Below are 20473 nucleotides of genomic sequence, written 5' to 3'. Positions count from 1 at the left end.
TACCATTCCACTTTGCTATGGAGCTAATGCAAACATCTATAAAAGTTACCTTCTAGGAACAATTTTCAACACTTTGTTCACTGATTACCCTGCTCAGAATTATTTTGGAAAGAGGAATAAGAGGGGGAAAATGTGTAATTACTATAGTTAGTATAGTTTTGGCTTACCAAAGCAAAATACAACAACTTTTAGCATGTTTAAAGGTTAACAGATAATCAGCTGGAAAAAAATAAACTAGTTTGAATGGCTGAGTTTGGATAAGGCCTCAGAACCCATTGCTTTAATTCAGTAATGTTAAGATATATGTGGTTACACTCATCTTCCTGTAATTATTGCTAATACTGAACTGTTAGTATTTCTTAAGAACCCACTACAAAACAGTTAATCCCTCCACCCCACAAAGTACCTCGCCTGTGGCTTTATGGTGCGAAGTCACTGAGGCTTGACCTCTATGGTTCCTTCAGCTTTGTAAGGTAAAAAAAAGTCCACAGCTAAAAGTCAGATTAAATACACTGGGGTTATAATATTTCTCCCATAAACTTCTACCTTGGGAAGTGTGTAAATAGGACTAACACTTTACTTTGCATGATGAAAGGGACACGTAGAAGGCAGAGCTCTGTGCAAATGGCTTTCACGGCTGGCCAGCAGTAGCATATTCAAGAACCCGTCCTCTCTCACAATGGGGGTGTTCTCAGTCCAAGTGTCCTGACCTCCCACTTTCCTTGGAATTGTTCTGAACACTTGCTTAAACCAGACACACCAAAAGTAGGAGAAAAAAGGTTAAAGAAAAAGCAGCATTAAATTTAGGCAATGCTTCCAAGAGTTGATCATCTGGCAACATGGCAGATGGACGGACGGACAGGCTCTTTACGAACATGAAGTGCAGCATGGTGGTGATAGGGTCACTGGTGAAGAGCCCGTGGAAGTTAAGTCTCTTTGAAAAAGGAAAGAAAGAAGGCTTCATACGATCTTCTTAATGCTATTACGTTTGAAACTGCCAGCGCTTCTTTGCTTCTGCACCTGGCTTGCGGATCCATGGCGAGTCCGTCCACTATTACAGTGCCCGGTGGTTGGGGAGAGTTCAACGTTCTCCTTGTCAATTCCTGGAGAGAAAAAGAGCAGCCAGTTACTCCCTCTCTGGTGTCAAGCTCCAGGATTGGATCTCATGACTTGGATACAAGCCACAGCCTGGGAGAATTATTTTTGCATATTTCATTTTAATAGCTGCTAGAATGTTTACGAAGACCTTGTCACACAAAAAACCTCACATTCTGGTAAGCAAATTTTGCTATCACAGCAGAAAAACAGCATAAGGAAAAAAAAAAAAACCACAAGAAGTTGCTAGAGGCAGGCAGGCTTGAGCTGAATGAAAGGCTGGCAGCGACCAGGGAACACAAGAACTTCCTCCAAATCATACAGAAGCTTTCAGCAGAGGTCAGCAGTATACTGGGGTTTAGACACAGGATATATACATACTCTCTATTTGCAGAAGATACTGAAATTCATCATTTCAAAAGAAAAGGCAGATGCTTTTTTATTTTTTTAATCACAGTGCCTGTCCCAAGAGAACCCAAATGTTTACTGAGAAAATAATGCATTATCACAAAGGTCACACTGTAGAATCTTTGCTTTGATCTTTTCCACTATGTCAGGTCATCATGGTCTGCACCTTAAACAGATGCCATTCATGCCTCTCATGGAGGAGATTAAAACCTTCAAAACTAGACCCTGCAATGAATTTTACAAATAATCTTAGTGACTTTATAACAGTAATCAGAAATAAAAAAAACATATTGTTTACCCCTCAGATCAGTGAAGATTACAGACTGGGCGGGTGACAGAGTACTGGTGACCCCTGGTGACTGAAGGAGGCCATGAGGGTGGCCTCTCGGGCTGCTGGTAATGTTCTGTTTCTTCATCTGGGTGTTGGTTCTTTAAGTGTGTTTACTTCTTAAAAGCTCATCAGATCATAAACTTACGATCTTTGCACTTTTCTGTTACACTTCAATAGAACTTACCAAAACAATTAGATGGCTTATACCCACCTTTAGTATAATTACTGGTGGGAAAGCAAATAGCTGGAAAGCATGTTAGCAATCTGTACCAAAATCTAGGATACTGACTGGTATTTACTGATACAGAGAAGATGACCATAATTTAGGAGCAGGGGGGAAAAAAAGGCTGGGAAAACATCTGCTAATATATGTTATCTCTGGATGGTGTTTATCAGGTAATTTTTACTTTATTCTTATGTGTACCGTTTGAATTTTAAAATAAAGATTAAACTCAAGAACAAAAAAATTTTCATTTTTGAATGAAAATTAGAATTTCAAGGCTAAAACTTTATGTTCTAGAAAATGTACATAGATCCACTCATCTATTTGTTGGCACATGAACAGGAAACCGATTTGCAAGGCCCACTTACTAGGAGCCACACAGCCTTCACCTGAACTCAGTCTCGAGTTCAATGCAGAGTGTGAGGCAACCATCCACAGGCACACGGCCCGATGTACACGGGCGCGGGAGAGGCTTACTGTCTTGAACTTACCAGAGGCGCCTGGGTATGTGTCAGTGTTTGCGTATGAGTTACAAATGTCAGCAACACTTCTCCAGGAGCCACATGTGACCTTTAAATCTGTTCTAGTCTCATCTAACTGCACGTGTGGAAAGGCGAATGGAAGGAAACATATCACAATGTTCACACTTTTCTCTGGGTAACAGGATTCTGGATGATTTTTTATTCTCTCCTGCATATTTCTTTGCATTTCCTCCAGAGTTATTTAAAAAAGAAACAACAAAATTGAAAGCAGGCCACTCATCATTTCTTGAACGTGCCTTGAACTTATTTGTGCAGGCTCTTTTCACTGCCTTGCCTATCTGTACAAGATAAAATTCAATCCATATTTCTTCTCATCTTGTTTCCTTCCTGATGCATTCTTCTGTCTCCTACCAGAACTAACTTCTCCTTTTTCCCTCCCGATTTTACATAGCATTGAGATTACACACTGACTATACTATCTTGTGTATGCGTCTTATTTCCTCTACTAGAATAAAAGCACCCAGAAGGGAAAAGGTCTTTTAAAAAGATTCATTTTTATTTTGCTCTAAGACCTAGCTGATGTCCTTTTCACTAATACTGGTTGAACTGAACGCTTCATTTAAAAATGTGATGGTTGTAACTCAAAGCCAAAAAGCATGCAACCCCTGATCTCCAGGGGGTAGTGCCATATTTTTAGTGAAAAAGACAATTTTTTGGTTAAAGCTTCCTCCATCTGAAGGTCCTATATCATGAACTTATGAGTGCATTCGACCTTCTGTTTCCTTAAATTTGCATGTGGCCTACAAGTTCAATAGTTACTTTTCTGGGGTCATTTTTAATAGGAAATAAGATTCTGGAAAAGGAGGACTTTTAAAAGATGAGGGTTTGAAATGATAAGAAGATGACCATCAGGAGACAGTGTGGACTGCCACTCTGCCGGCACTCTGCTGCCTGGGCTCTCTGGTGTGGCCAGTTCTGGGGCAGCCTTGCCACTGCCAGACTGTGGCTCACTCTGGGAGGACAGTGGTCATCATACTGCAGGTGGCAGTGCTTGTATCTGAGGACAAGGGCTTGCTCAATGATATTAAGAATTAAGATTATATAAATTATAATTACAGCCCTGGCTGGGTAGTTCAGTTGGTTAGAACATTATCCTGATACACCAAGGTTGTGTGTTCGATCCCCGGTCAGGGCACATACAAGAATCAACCAATGAATGAATCAATGAGTGGAACAACAAAGATCTCTTTCTCTCGCAAATCAATCAATCAATCAATCAATATTTTTTTAAAGTGTAGTTACATAGATTCAGTTACTAGGGTAAAGGTGAATTCAAAGAAATACTAAAAACATTCCACTTTGTTTTGTTAAGCAAATAACCTTCATACTGCTAAATAAAAAATTTAAAAGCCTTATTTATTTTCTGTTAAATTCTAAGGTTAAGAAAATAAGCCATAAAATTTTATACATACTATGACCTCAACTATATAAAGAAAAGAAACTGGAAAGTGATGCACCAAAGTGTTAATACTAATTGTTTTTCTTCTATTTTTCTGAATTTTCTATTTTTTTCCTAATGAGTATGTGTTCCTTTTAATTAAAAATGTTTCTTTATCACGAACTGAGCCCCGTCACTCAGAACCAAAGCTTCAATGCCATGTGAGAGGTTGCGGTCCTACTTCTACTCTCAAATTCAATTTTCATCTCAATCCAGTTCTTGTTTTTGTGTGTGTTTTCCTCCCACTGAGTGACTTAACTGTACGAGCCCCACAGGTAAATGTGGCATGACTGCGATTCCTAAGTCCAACGTCACAGCAAAAATGTTTTACATTAAGGATCAAAGCCAAAAGCTGACATACAAATATTGGAGGGTCATTTTAAAGAAAGCAATAAAGTAAAAAATGTATTATACTTATACCAAAATGTAGCATCTTAAAAAAGCCAGGTTGTATGAAACAGAATGATCGCAGAATGATCAGAGTACCTGCTGATGGCATTTAGGATTCTAAGCCCTATCCTCACTTGGGAGAATTCTGGCAGCAGTCTTTCTTTTTGCCCTCTAACATTAAATCTAGAAACTTCTCTGGAAGCTGGGGAAGGATTTGGTCTCAACACCCTAAAGGAAAAACTCCCAGATTATCAGCTGGACAGACCCCAGCCCGCGTCGGTACCCACTCCACGTTAAATCAGCGAGCAGGACTCAGTGCCCCACTTCTCGTCACGGCTTCTCTGCGGCTTTGCATTCTGGCCTCCTAAGCCCCCCACGCACTGGCTCTCCCTTCTGACCCTCGGTGGGCAGAAAAGCAAAATCCACGATGTGACAGAAACGTGGGGGTCACCACCCAAACGGAATAAAGGTAAAAACTTCTGCAGTCCTGACTTGCTAATCTGAATTCACTCCCAGAAATGCTGTGGTCAAACATACAGCCAGTGACAAGCATACAAGGATGAAGCTGGGACTATCTACAGCAGCGTATTAATAAGCACTACGCTTCAGTGAGTTGTGGTGGTTACAGGTAAAGATAAAATACTAAATAAAAGGTGTTTTTGGACAAAATTTAGTGAATCGAGTAAACGGAAACAATAATTATTAGATTACATTATAGCTGTTTAAGTTACATGTCTATTTACTCTGTTAGAACATGAGTTCCTTGAAGGCAGGTATCAGGGTTTGTTTATTTTGACAACTAGGGATATAGATTCAGCATGACAAGTAACTAAAACAATTTTTAAAAATTCACTTATTTTTTAAGACATCAAAATGGTTTCCCAAACTAGAATCTAATATTTTCATGACATAATGAAAAGAACTGGATCCCTTTTAGTTCTTGAGAAGCTGAGGAAAAATGGGTTAGGTAACTTATGATAAATTATAGAGCAAAAATGAAAGCCTACTAATAAACCAAATCTCCCACCACCTGCACAGCAACACTAGTGGGTTATGACTCTACATTGCTTAATTTATTACATATTTAATAGGGCAAAGCTGTTCAGAAAGTCTTATTACATATAATAGAAGGCAAACATGTCAAAAGACCCAGGTTTGAGTCTTGGTTGAATCAGAACTCTATTTGGTTCTAGTTCTTAATCTGGCCATTAAGAACACAGCAGGTGTGCCTATTTCCAAGGTCGTTAGAAGAATCAGATAATCTATGTGAAGACTTTATACACAGACAAAATAATGATTGTACAAATTAAGACTCTCCTAATACCTGAAATTAAAAAAGACCAGTAATGTACTAAAAGGAGTTTTAGAACAAATGCACAGAACTTGAATTTTAGACTAGAATTTGTAAAATTACTAAAGCTAATGTAAATAAACACAAAAAAATAATATATCTTCTTAAAAGAAAAGGCAACTATAGCTTCTTCTGCTATAGTAAATACATTCACGGACACAGGCTAAATATGTATTTAGAAATATCTGTATTTTGAACTAGAAATACAAAATAGTAACTATAATAATTTAAAAAATATTAATGGACTTCCATCAATTGCTAACACTTCTTTTTCTATAAGGTGGTCTTTCTACATAATAATTATAGAAGAGTAATAGAAAGAAAAGGCATGTAGTAGACGTAAGTATCACATTTTTCCCTTCTTAGGACTAAGAGCTAACTAAGGACCATGTTCCTTTTTAAAAAAAAAACATGGGTGATAGAGCGGACAGCCAGCTTTCATTTATAAGGGAACAGTGGGGCTGGTTTTCTATTTGGGAAAAACTCTTCCTCAAACCACACAGCCCGCTGTCTCTGTTAACTCTCCCCTGAGTTTCCTGTTACCCTGCCCGTGTCAGTCCCGGGCTGGGGCCGGCTCCTTCAGTGCTCGGGGACTTTAAGCAGCTCCTTATCCTCCGAGTCCTTGAGCAAGACAGGACGCGCGACCCTGCGGTGTGAGTCAGCATCCAGACCTTAAAGCGGTGGCTTTGCGAGCTCCTCGGGCGCTAAGCCAGTCGGCGCTTTCAGGGACTGCCGGGGGGGCCTCATGCCGCGTGCCCGGGACGAGCGGAGGAAAGCGGCGTCTCGTGCAGAGATGGCGAAAGTAAAGAGTACCTTGATGAGGAAACAGCTGCATGAAAACTGCTGATTTAGAGCAAGGCAGAGAAGCTTCACAGACACAGGATGGAAGAAAAAACAAAAGTGAGTGATGTCCGTAAGATTTTTTAAAAGGGTGAAATATCATTAAGATACTGGATAATTACTACGTTCCCTGGTTTTCAAAGGAATCTCATTTTAATTCTTGAACTTTGACCATTAATCTCCTAAATATTCCACTCTATAAATAAATGGTAGAACTTCCAATTTCACAGATAGCTGTGTTTTCACCACTGTTATTACAATTAAGAATTTTAGTTTATATCAAGAATCAAACTTAAAAATAAGAAATCAGCAGAAATTACATCAAGCAATTCTTCAGTTTATAATTATTTTTCTCCCTTAAATACAGGATAATAACAAAGAAAAAGAAGAAAAATAAATCAAGAAAATACCAAAATAAAGGTCTGCATATACCATAAGCAGTTCTGTAAAAATCTCTGAAATGATCCGTCTCAAAATAAGTTTCTTCTCAGAGTGAGACGTTTCAACCCTGGTAAGCATATCAGGAGTGTTGCTGACTGAGAGCTAAGTCTACAGGCCCACCTCAGAGACATTTCAGGTTTGGTTCCAGACCCACCACAATAAAGCAAGCTGCGATCTTTCTGTTGGTGGAGCAGCTTGCCTTCAATTTGTAAATAATATAACATCTGTGCAGCGCAGCCAAGTGAAGTGCAGTACACAGGTGCCTGGACATGTGGCGAAATGGCTCTGACGGACCATCGCTGTGCACGCAGCGGGCAGCACTGCGGGCTTTGGAATGTGTGCAACTCCTAGCGGAGCCGCGCAGCTTCCCAGGAGGGAGGCCTGCATTACAGAAGCAGAGGGAGTGGGTGATGGATAGGCCTGGACACAGCCTCAAAATAAAGAGAGAGAAGTGATTCAAAATAAAACTCAATTAAATGGGTATTTGCTCCAAAAATGCATGTTCATTTACTAACTGTAAAATAAGCTGATCAAAATAAACAAATACACCGCCCCCCCACCCCCCGTAAAAAACACTAAAGATAGATCACAGGCTTTTTAAAAAAATTGTAATACACAGCTCATTTTTTTGAGGTAAAAAATATAAAACTTTTGCCATAATTAGTACCCGATTCTTCCATACAAATACCCCTTTGAACTATGACAATCTTTTATAATACAAGCTGCAACATGGTAAGTACCACAAAACAAGTCAAAGTAGTAAGAGTCATAGCTCATACTGTTCTAAAGTCTGCTGACTATTTGAGGGCAGGTATCATGTCCTGCTAGCACCCATGCCCTTGGGTCTATGGAGTCCCTTGCATGTAGTAAACAACGAATGTCTGTAGGATAAATATCTAGAATTCTGGTTATCTTCTACAGAGTACTGTAGTATTGTTCTTGTACTTAAAAATCAAGTAACTGTGTGCACACAGAATTTGTGATCAGAAGGAAGGAACTTTAGCTCCAAACTCAATACTGAGATCCAAAGGAAAAAACTGTCAACTCTCTGGTGACCAGGATCTTTCATCTTTAAATGTCCCAGGGTGCTTAGTATACATCTACAAAATAGGTGTTCAAATGTTTATTGAATTAAATTACAGTGTGAAAAATATTAGGAGACCTTGGTAAATTATAAATTAAATTTCACACTGGAAATGGATCTATTTAATTTCTTTTTAATGAGTACTAGGTCCAAGAAGATGCAGGGATAATGCACTTGAAATGGGTATAAAACACTCAAAATATGGCTCTTAAGAAAGGCTTCATTGCTCATCATTTCAAAGAAGCACTCCTGGCCTGGCCTCAAGCAAAAGAAAGTCCCATATAGAGCATTTTTAGGTAGACAGGGTTTATTCTCTAGTTTTAATCTTAGTTCTTCAATTCATGTCCAGCTCAGCTACAATGGATCTAATAATGGATTACAATGTCCAATTTGAAATATTTTTATGTATCACAGAGTAAATGTTATGCTTTCTCTTCAGGATTCCTTTAGTAGCATTTGGGAAAATCTGAAGAGGCAAAGTTTTATGTCCAATGAGCTAAAAGGACCACACTTAACACAAATTTACATGCACCAAACTCTGAATACAGTCCATGGGTTCCACTGATTCCATGGGCTCCACTGATGCCAAGTTCAATTTCTACTAGGGAGGAGTCAGAAGACAGTCATTTATGCATTTTTAAGTATGGATTTATAAAACAGTCCTCCTTGTGCTAAGGGGAAAGACAAGTGGGCCATGAAAACCTGTCAAGAAGAACGCATTTTCAGAGACAATTGCTTTTTGTAAGTGACCAGCACTTCCTCAAAAGTTGGTGACTGATGAATTACTACCCACATTTTTATTTAAGTACAGTTTAATGCTTGGAGGGAGGGATTTCATGAATTTCTTACCTAGCTGATTTGACAGCAGATAATGCTGGCAAACACAAGAAAATCCAGCTTAGTGACTGATCCTGCTAAGGACCACAGATCTAGAAAGCAGAATCTTGCACTGACATAAAGTTTGCAGCAGAAAGCTGAGCTGTGTGCAGATCAGCAACTTTTGCTTTTTCACACAGGGTAACAGAGCATTCATCTGCTTCAAGTCAGTAGACTGGGCACAGGTTAATGTTGAGCAATTTGATAACAAACCACACAGAGCTTCTTTAAACGTTTCTGCTAGGACTTGGCTGATGGGAGTGGAGATAGAAAAATCTTCTGGTTTCTATACAGTTAAATAGCAAAGTTGAAATGTTGGACCAAGTTAGGAATCTGGCCAAGATTCATCACTTCTTTTAGCCCACTGATACCAGCAAACTCAGCTCCAGAAATTGAGGAGATAAGGATATAAGATTATTTGGAGCTAAAGATATAAAGCAGTATACCTAATTATAAACAAAGTATTCCATGAAAGCAAGTAAGAAAAACACAGTAATTTGGCACAGAGATTAATCGGGATCCTTTCATGGAGATGATGAGCCCACAAAATGGCTTTTGTGGGAGACTAGAGTCACTACTGAAAAGATAAACCTTTTCTCCAAAAATGTGTAGTAAAATAAGCTGGCAAACCAAAAGGCACACAATCCACAACCTGGAAACCGGGAACGCTGACTACCAGGGTACGTCCGCTCGAGCAGCTGTCTCTGGAGAAGTGCTGGCGGTGGCACCACTGGTTTAAAACTGTAACCAAAACCATATGCGCTAGTCTACATTTTATAAACTATTCTAAATAAGAGGCTGCAGAATAGGACTATTTTTTTTTTTAAACAAATGATATGATTAATGTCCAACCAATACAGAAACAATTAATCAACTAGCAGGAAAACCTGTACTGGTATCTTTATTCTCAACCTGATTATTTCATTGTCTCCATCAGTGGGCAAAGATGGGCAGAAATCCCCCTAGCAATTAATCTGGTTAAAAAAAAAAAAGTTAAATAAAAACCCAACGAATCGTTTCGATACGTTTAACACCACTTTAGTAGCCAAAGAGGCAAAAGTTTGCTCAAAATGAACCAAACTCTAAAAACAAAGAGAACCGATATAAGCACAACTTTCCCATCGTGATCAATATTATAAACAACACATAACCCAGAAATAGCTCTACAGAAGAAATGGAGTGGTGGACTTAATGTAAGGTAGATGAAGTAATGAGACAACAATAAACAGACAAAGGGAAGAGAGAAAGGAAGGACAGGAAGAAGATGATACACACATCACAGCTACAGAAAGCAATGAACGTCGTAGAAAGAGCATGGGCCTTGGTTCTAGATAACAACCGTATGAGAAAGCAATTAATTTCGCTCATCTACACCTCCATCTCCCACGGCGCACAGCACCGTGGGCCTAGAACTAAATAACTGCTATAGTCCCCCCAGCTCCACAATGCTAAGATTTTAAAGGGTGGGAGCAGTGGTGAGGGAAAGAGTTCAGAGGCTGCAATATCTAGAAGAAAGTAAACTTTTAAGTCTGCCCTCGTGTTAGCAGTTGAAATGCCAAATATGAGGCAAGAACACTGGCCTATCTGAGGGCAGTGCCTCTCAAACTCCAGTGTGCATAAGCACCACTGGGGTGTTCATTAAACTAGATTGCCGGCTGGGCCCCATTCTTGAAGTTTCTTGTGCAGGAGGTCTGGATGGGACCCCAGCATTTGCATTTCTAACAATGATGCTGATGCCACCGACCTGGGACCACACTTGGAGAAACACTGTCCTAGGGAGTAAGTGGCAGAGGGCAAAAGTGACGGGGGCAGAGGGGACAGGTCGGCCAGGTTTCTTTTATTCCTTGCTAGCAGCAGGCTGGGGTTGGGGGTATTGGTGTAGAACCTGACAAGGCACAGTAAGGTGATTGATAAATAAATGCTGGATCAAATAATTTGTTTCTTTTGCTGACCAAAGCTTAACAGATAAATAGTTACTTAATATAACATTTATAATATGAATTGAATATTTGTCAAGTTCTTCAGAAACTTAAGTTACATATGTTTAAATGTTCATGAAAAACTGGGATTATAACCCTGGGATTCTATAATATGTATGTATCTTGAACATCACAAAATAGTTATAATACATCATTTGGCTTTTAAAAAGAAAATCCATGCTAACACTTAAAAGAACTATGTATAGTTAACTTTTCCTTATAGAACGATGTGTTTCATAAGTAAATATTTTAAAGAATGGAACTATAAATGCAATACCTTATAAAAAACATTTTAGAAAGGTATCTTTTGAATAGAAAATATGACCATAACAGAAGCTTTCCTTCTTTACACACTGTCATCAAAACATACAAGGGGGAGACTCTCTCTGGCTCTCGCTCATGCTCTCACTCTGGGACTCTCGCTCTCAGACTCTCTCTGGCTCTGGCTCTGAGACTCTCTCAAGCTCTCGTTCGGGCTCTGGCTCTCACTGGCGCTGTGGCTCTCGCTCTCGCGCTCTGGCTCTGGCGCTCAGACTCTCTCTGGTGCGCTCGCGCGCTCGCTCTCGCTCTCTCGTGTGCTCCCTCCACGTGGCTTGGTGAAGGGGCCTTCTCCATGTGGCTTGGAGAAGGGGTCTCCAGGCTGCTTTAAGAGGCTCTCGCCATGCAGTTTTGAGAAGGAGAGAAGATCCACGCGGTTTGCAGAAAGAAGGCAGTTTGCAAGGAGGCTGAGAATCCAGGTGGTTCTGCATTGAGAGCTGGAGGGCACCACAGCACAGAAAGGACTTCCCCAATCAGATTGAATGATTGGCAGCTGCTGGTAAAGCTGAACTGTGTTGGGAAAGTAGGGAAACGGTTTCTCTGACTTCCCTAAAACTAGCCTGGTTTCGAAGGGGGGGGGGAGGCAAGGATATGTGTTTGTGGGTATTTTAAAGAGCATAAGACTTAACAACAGAAATCCGCAAGTAACTAAATCTATATAACTGTTAAATAAACAATTCTTTTTCTTTTCACCAAAAAAAAAAAAAAAAAAAAAAAAAACATACAAGGGCGTTAGTTCTGTAACCAGCCACACCTCCAGGGCCAACCAGAGTCATATGAAACCATTCTCTCTGACACTGTAGGGGCCTGGAGTTCTGCAGGTTTGCCCTTTCTGCCATCCTGTTTATCTCGGCCCCACCGAGCTATGAGCTACTGCTTCGCAGTACAGCCACCTCTCAGCTGCATGTTGAATTGGCATCCTTTTTCCACTTGGACCTAAGGGTGATTCCACAGTAAGGAATCTGGTTACAGGCTTTAGGATGTTATTTCCTTGAGATGGCCTTTTTGTCTGTTTGCTTCTTTACTCCTGCATTTTCAGGTTGGCCTCTGGATGGTTGAGTTGGTACCGGCAGCAGGGAAGTATGACTATACTTTCTATGTTTTTGGATATGGTTATGCTGTATCACAGACCCAGACACCCCTACAGCAAGGTTAGTACATCTAATAAGAGCATTAAAATTCTGTTCACGTTTAGAGTGATGTACCTTAGGTTGCTCTTCCTGCCCAAACTCTTAACTTACCAGCCTTGAACACTAAGTATGTGAACACTCTAAACACTTCACTGTCTTATGTGTAACTGTTTAAAAGTAGAAAGCTTTACAGAATAACAAAATCCCAATCAGCTACAATGTAAAGAAATGTAAAATGAACCTCATGATAAAAATTAGCAAAAACTGCTTAAACTGATAACAAGGGAATTCCTAACGTTGGTATATTAATATTATTGTTCAGATTTATATAAAGATGACATTTACTGACCTGGGGAATGCTGGGAAGTTGCAAGTGAGGTCATGGAATTAGAAAGGTTAAGATTAGCAGTAATACTAAGCTGGCTCTGCACTGCAGGAGGATAAGGAGATGTGGGTGTCAGGAGGGACTCCTCACTGGTTTCTTCATCAATTCCAGGCAAATACGTGTCAATCAAGGCATCAAGAAACTTAACAATAAGCTCAGCATAGTCTGGGATTTGTGTTTGCTGTAATGGAAAATAGGAAATTATTTTAGCTCTATTATTTTTTTCTTTTTTTAATCCCCTTTGAAGCCAAAAAATGATTAATTCAATTTTCATTTTGGGCTTAATTTACTCTTTTCTCTTCTTTTGTATTAAAAAAGGGGATGGAGTAAAATTTATAGACCACTGTGGGACTCACAACCGGGAAGTTCATTTGGCTTCTGCTTTCAGATTCCAGATGAACCTGCAATTACTGAAGGCCCTGCACAGACAGAATTAATCCTGAGACAATACAATTATCAGGAACGATGTCTAGTCAACTTCCCAACAGAGAAAATGGGCAGAACGCCATCATTCTGGCTGCCATTTAGAGATTCACTGAGAAGGGCTCAGAGGGTTACTTGCAATCAAACTACAGAAATTCTTGCATGATACACTTATTTCTGTGATTTCAGGCCCATTTTTTAATGACAGCCTTTACGTATCATGAGATATTCAGTGTTAACTAAACAACAGAAATTAAATTCCCAGTTGTTAAACTTAGAACAAGGTTTAGATAATTCATTGATTTAGCACCCCTGTATCTGTGACACTGTCCTAGGAACTGTGGCGGGGGGCAGGGGGGAAGAAACAGACATCCTGCCTTCAAGGAACCTCAATCAATTTGGAGAGAGACCATATATAGAGAAAATAATTAAATACACACTTATCTAGCACTGTATCAACTAATGCCAATCAAAGAACAAATTGAGTAGGAGCAAATGAGGATATAATCAGGAAAGAATAGATCTAATCCAACAGGTTGGGAGGAAAAATGCTTATGTGAGGTAGATTTCTTTTTGCATTATGTAATTTTTTTAAAATTGAGATTTAATTGATATATAACATTAATTTCAGGTCATGAGGTAGATTTTAACCATAGCTTATTATAATTATTAATTATAAGATACTTAAGTGTGTGCATTAGGATCATCAAATATAAGAGGGATGGAGGGCAGAAAAGTTTACAGAGGTTTATCATACCCTTCTGAAAAGTCAAGCATAAATTGACTGGGTTGTTTTCTATACAAACTAATATATAAGCATATTAAAGGTGCTGCCTCTTAAGAGTCTTGTGGTGGAAACTTTTTATAAAAATTATATGTATGTCCATTGTGACTCATCATTCTCGCTTTCAGCACATTGAGCATTCTTAAAGCAGGTGCACTAATATGAAGAAAACTTTCATTTTGTCAAAAGAGAAAAATGTTTTTTCTTACCTTTGAAAAGGGTCCTGCAAACCGCCACAAGCCATTAAAACCAAAACCTGCAACAAATCAAACGTTACTCTTATAACAAGCATGAGACTCTTTTAATCTTAACATCGTTAACATAGTTAATGATAAAGAAAAGCGATATCCACACTGAAAACATATGAGAACATGTCCAACTAGACTAAAACTCACTTAACGTCAACTCAGTATAAAACCGTATTTTAATTTTAAAAATGTTCTTTATGGAATGAGAGAAGTATAAACAAGACTACCCCTTGTAAAAAGTTCTTTAGTCAGTGCGTTCTCTAACAGCGCACATGCTAGCAAGGGCATCAACCATCCTCCTCCCGATACGGTTATTTACTTTGCAGGTAAGATGTTTGGTATTGTGGCGGGGATTCTTCATGGTATACCACACTCTGCACAATTCCATGAACTGGATTTAATAAATTTGGATCTTGGCACAATGACAATAGGGTGTTGATCTTAGAGTCCAACAAATTGTGCCTAAAAAATAAAAGTCAACAGAGGAACATTTTAAAGAAAAATTAAATGAAAATATATACTGAAAAACATATATTCCCCAGAACCATGTGATAAAAATGAAGGGAGAGGAGTGCTTTCCAAATTTTCTACAATGAATCTGTGCATCTGTTTTATGGCTGCTGTTGTTATTTTCAGTCAGCAGGGAAAACAGGTGAAGGCACCCACTAGTGCTGCCATCTAACTGGGCATAACTGCACTGCAGCTGGCGACTGCTCAGGACAAGGCGCACTTCTGTCTGCCACTTAGCATGCTTTAGGGTCCTTTCTTTCTGGTGACTGTTGATATATACAAAGAAAGTTAAAATAAATTTAATATTAACTTGTGTTTAATGAATGTTGAGTCAGATCAAATAAGGCAAGCAAAATTTGTTTGGAGGGGGTGGAATACATGATCCAATTCCAACGTAAGAGGAAATTTACTATTACCAAGCAGGCTACCATTGATTAAAATAACCAAGAGTCAACTATTTAAAATCCTAAAAATTTTAAATGAGTTTTAACAAAAACAAAGAAATAACAGTACTACATAGAAGACCTAAATCAGGAAAAGAATTTCCCTAGTTTCTTTGAGAACACTTTGAGACTAATATGATTTTTCCCTTAAGAGAGAATAAAATTCATCTCCCAAAGAGGAGGTCAATTTTGTTTTCACTTAGCTGTGGATAAATACAAAACTGAAAAAGAAACCAACACGCATACTGATTTAAACACAGAAATCTCATGGTTTGCTCCTAAGTGAGGAAATGAACGCTCATCATAATGAGCTACTTAAGAAAATCAGCAAGATAAGAAATGCTTTTCCTAATGTCTATTATGCCAGAACCAGTCTTAGCCTCCAATAAACCACGGTCTCTAAGCTGAAATCACTGTCCCACCGTCTTATGTCCCCTTCTCCACATCCAGTGAACGTGACTGGGTGGCACTTCTCCTGAGCTTTCATAAATCATTTGACTTCAAGATAGACACAAAAATGACACACAGAAGGAGATACTTACACCACAGGGAAAACTCTGGGGAAAACAACGCTGGCTTCTGCTAAGTACTCATAGAGAATGCGCTGGTCAAACTCATCTGTGGTGTATTTTACCAGGGTAGCCTGCCAAGACGAGGAAAAGTAAACAGAAAACACTTTATTTTGTGGCTGAATTGTTATCCGTTTTGAGAAGCAGAAGACAGTCTTCCTTTCATGTTTTAATATGTAAGGACTTCCTAAGAGAAGACTGGAACAAAAATTTGGGGGGGAAAAAACCTCAAAAAGTGAAAAACCTTACCAGAACAGTAAGAAGAAGTGCCTGGATCTTTGGATCAGTAAGTACTTCTTCATCCAAGAGAACATTCGATTCTGACACTGAAACTTTACGTAAATGTGGGTGCTGTTGTGATGAGGAAATCCTTTGAGTTTCTGCAGTAAGATATAGATTAATATGATTAGCTGTATTAATCAAATATATACCCTAGATACCACTTCACCTATTGTATTTTAATGTTACTTCTAAAATTCAATAGCTTTTTAGTAGACACTTAAAATATCAACATAAACATCATGCAGAATTACTATTCACCTATACAAAAGTTGTGACTAGCTGTTTACAATGCTGTATATCACATATATGATTACTTTTTACACAAGTTGCAGGATAACGGTCATTTTTAGAACTGTATAGCTTATCTTTTGAAAAAGAGTAAATGTTTCTATATTTCATCCTAAAGATTCTAAGAAATGGCTGGAAAGCAAATATGGCTTTAATGTACTCTTCCACTTGATTTTCAATGATCTAGATCAATTATTAACTTTGTTTCTCACCCATTTCATAATCAGTTTCTGCTACTCTCCTCATTTTGGGGGGTGTTGTGATCCCTGATTCCATTTCTTGCCTTTTAGGAGCCTTTGTGTCTGATATCAAGTGATCAAAACTTTTCCTTGTTCCTATAAACAAAAGTTACAGAATATGGAAGTTCATTAACCACAGTGTCTGTGATTAGGAATATACTAAAAAGAAAATGTTTGGACACAAAGTGTTTTAAGTTTTCACTTAAGGACACAATGAAGAAAGCTCAGACATATCCCTGGGGCAGGGTTTTTCTCCTTTATTCTCTATATTCTCGAGGAATTTTGGCCCCATTGCTTTATTTTTCAGGACAGTATGTACCTTATTGGTCCAGATTAAATTGATATTACATTCGCTACACTTGAGGTAAACTGAATGCCGCAACAAGTACAATATTTGATAATAAATAAATATGAAGTATGTACTGTTCATTAGTCCCTGGCTGGTTTGGCTCAGCGGATTGAGCGTCGGCCTGCGAGCTAAGTGTCGCTGGTTTGATCTTCCAGTCAGGGTACATCAGAGAAGGAAAACTCTGACTCCAAAAAACCTCCGCTGCCTTGCGGCATACCTCTTCAGGGGAAAGGCTAAGGGAGTAAACCCCGACAGAAAATCCGGAGCCGGAGTCCCTAAGGCGGTTTGACATTGTAGTCAACACCGGCAACTCCTGCGGCGCACCTGAAGCCAAGTTGTATTGACTCCGTCTTTCCCTTGGATCCTTCAGCTGCGAAGAGAGGGGGGGTCTGCTGCATGGGCAACAGCAGACCCTCCATATCACCCTGCCCAGGCTCTGTAGCTTCAGCTTCACTGGAGAGGACACTCCAGCGTCATCACAAGATGTCGATTCAACACGGGAGGAGACAGATACCATGTCACTCCCGAGTCGGACTGCACAGCCATTCTCGGCGGTGCAGACTCTTAAGAAGCTACACCATCGTCTCTCGAGACGGACGGCTGCCGACTCGACTCGACTGTTCATTAGCAAAGATATGCCTGAACAACCTTTTTTTAATTTAAGAAATACTGCTGGTGCCAAGAATTATATATTAATACATGAAGAACTTCCAAAAGTAGGCAAGTTCAAAGTTTGGTTTTAATTCTTCAAGCTTTGAATCAAATCAGCATGCCTATAAGTACTAAATAACAGATACACTGCTAGATGCTTCAAAAGTGGCAAATAGTACCACCTCCCATGTGCTTTGAGTTTCTTTAATCACGTATTCACTCATGTTAAATAGCTTTCTCTTATATAATGTGAAAGTATTGGAACTGGATTATTGATTTTGGAACTTGCACTAAGTCCTGTCCATTCTACTCCAGAAATCTGTCTCAAACCTGATTCCTGTTTTCCTTTCTTTCATTGCTCCTGCCTCAGTGGAGGCCTATGCCATTTTCTTGTTTGGATTGCTGTATCAATCTCTTAAATGGTCCCCTTGCCAAAAACCTCTTCCTATTTCTCCACATTGAAGCCAAAAGATACAATCTGGCAATGTCCCTTCCCCTACTTAAAAGATCCCTGCTGAGCACATGATACAGCTAAACCTCTTAACACGCCATATGGCCTCTCACTATGTAGTTACGATCTTTCTCGAGCCTCATTTGCTACCCAATTGCTTTTTCTGACTTTTCTTTATTCCTCTGATTCCTCTTCTCTTGAATGCATTCCTCTCTTGTCTTATATCTGTCTGCCTGGCAAGAATGTATTCAACTCTTCAAGACCCAGTTCAAACATGACCTCCCTTCTGCAGCTTTTCCTAATTTCCCCAGATCCTCAGGTTCCCCTCATTAAGACATATTACTTTCATGATACCTGGAGATGTTGTTATCAGCTGATTATAAGTCTTAGCCACCAAATTATGAGCTCCTCAGAGCAGAGACCATAACTTTTTCACTTAGCACATGGGTTGAGTGAAATCAATATTGCATTTTCTTTGAAATCAATTTTTCATTTACAACTTCCTTGGCATGAAAATCCGGAATTACAAAACACAAAGTAACCAGGGAACTCCTAGAAGATTATTTATGGCGCAGTATAAACAGAAAGGAACTCAAACAAAAGCTAACAGCCTTTATGTGACTAGTAACTGTAATTAACATTTGCAGTTTTAATTTCTTTTATGGTTTACTGGCAGGTTATTTATTTCACTCTTCACTGTTTGTTCACAGATTTCCTTAAGAAAACAAATTTTCCCCAATACCTAAAGATACTTAAAAATATACTTGCATGGATAACTGAAACCCACTGAGCCATCCTTAGTGTTGGTGACTGAAATATGCATCCCAGTGCATTTCAGTAATTATGAAAACTTTAGCCAAAGTTCTGCAAGAGCCCTTTGCATGTCCTCTGTGGTGTGGAGTCTGTGAGCTCTCTCATTATTTACTTTCAGCTGTTGAAAAGGGAAAGGGTCTCACAGCACGTTAGATGCCCTTCTCATTGACAAATGTTGATGTAACTAAGCAATCTTAACTGTCGAGAATTATATCTTCGTATAGTTAGTAAAAAAACATAGTAATTGAAAATCTTACCTTTTTATCTTTTAAAGAAAGGACAGCAAATAAAAATTATTACAGCTTCATGCCATACTGATGTATTCTGCTCTCAGACGATAATTTTTGGAACTATATTGCTAAGAGCCCTGCATCTGAGTGCAGCCAGACTCTTCCCTTCTTGTGAGTAGCTAATGTCTCTCCTACGCCCACTTCCCTGCTGCCTGGCCAGGGCAGAACAGAACAAGGACAGCTACCGTATTTAGAATCAGAGAGAAAACTGTTTTAAGATCTCATTTTCACTCCTCTATCTTAACTGATAAGACTTAAATGATCTTTCAAACTCTTATAATTGGCATTAGAAACTTGGCTATATCAAAAACAGGAAATTTTGATCATCTTGAACAGCTCCAAATAATTCTCCAAGAGTAAAAGCATCTGAGCATTTAAAAAAGGAATTCTAAAAAAATTCTACATATTTTAGAGACACTAACCAAGCAACTTCTTTGTGTTGGCCTGAGAAGGCTGCCCCATGTCCAAGCTCATGGATTTCCTGGCTCGGGGACTGGTCTGGCCCACGGTTGGATAGGCAGCTGCAAGGTACCCTTCAGAACCTTTGGGAGAGGACCATGGTTGATTCTCCTTCAGTGTCCTGAGAGATTTAAGCAATTGAGAAGAATTAATCAACATGGTGAGGAATACAACCATTGGTTGCCCCTCCCAATTGGCTGTCCTATGACAGCAATCAGTTAATTTTAAAACTGTGAATTAAAGGGCTTTAGGGTACACACTCTTAATGTATATCCAGAAAGTTATCCACTCTCTTGTCATGGTATCTTATACACAGTAGGTACTCAATGAATGCTCAATAAAATTGTACTACATTGATCGTTAAATCAGGGAAAATGAAATCTAAATAGGTGATTGTATCCTTAGTTCAAAAACCATGAAAATATACCTTAATTTATATTTTGACAGGGGATCACACACAAACTCACTTTCTCCTTTCCAAAATAAAAAGGATATATCTCATAGGAATGACTGAAGAATAAGACTATTTGAGGCCTTGGCCAAGTAGCTCTCTTGGTCAAGAGTGACATTCTGTAACACCAAGGTTATAGGTTCGATGCCTGGTCAGGGCACATAGAAGACTCAACCAGTGAATGCATAGATAGTGGAACAACAAACTGATGTTTCTTTCTCTCAAATCAATTTTTAAAAAAAGATTATTGAAAACCAAGTACACCTGGAAGCTTTTGTATACATTATTAAAATTTTAATTGGAAATTATTGGGGGATTTTAGTCAAAAAGTGGGATGTTGATAAGGTGAATGACATAGCTCTACAAATACATTACTTTCCAATGTTCGACAC

At 39.0% G+C, this 20473-nt stretch overlaps 1 protein-coding gene across 2 annotated transcripts in view; it reads right to left on the bottom strand.

Annotated features, from left to right (window-relative positions):
- Positions 1-205: 205 nt before the first annotated feature.
- The window catches only part of NF1 (neurofibromin 1), a 211097-nt gene continuing 190829 nt past the window's right edge, over positions 206-20473 (bottom strand). For both annotated transcript variants that reach the window (XM_090257326.1, XM_090257327.1), the window contains 8 exons: positions 19594-19751; positions 16591-16713; positions 16058-16188; positions 15782-15882; positions 14606-14748; positions 14248-14294; positions 12796-13012; positions 206-1103 (listed from right to left, as the gene is read on the bottom strand). In XM_090257326.1, coding sequence (XP_090113452.1) covers positions 961-1103; positions 12796-13012; positions 14248-14294; positions 14606-14748; positions 15782-15882; positions 16058-16188; positions 16591-16713; positions 19594-19751 — 1063 coding nt within the window. In that variant the 3' untranslated portion in view covers positions 206-960. The remainder of the gene's footprint in view (positions 1104-12795; positions 13013-14247; positions 14295-14605; positions 14749-15781; positions 15883-16057; positions 16189-16590; positions 16714-19593; positions 19752-20473) is intronic.

The sequence above is a fragment of the Furipterus horrens genome, unplaced genomic scaffold, assembly GCF_987537825.1.
Source record: "Furipterus horrens unplaced genomic scaffold, mFurHor1.1.pri manual_scaffold_11, whole genome shotgun sequence".
Lineage (NCBI taxonomy): Eukaryota > Metazoa > Chordata > Mammalia > Chiroptera > Furipteridae > Furipterus > Furipterus horrens.
The sequence above is the reverse complement of the archived record's forward strand: the minus strand, read 5'-3'. Positions and strand labels throughout refer to the sequence as shown.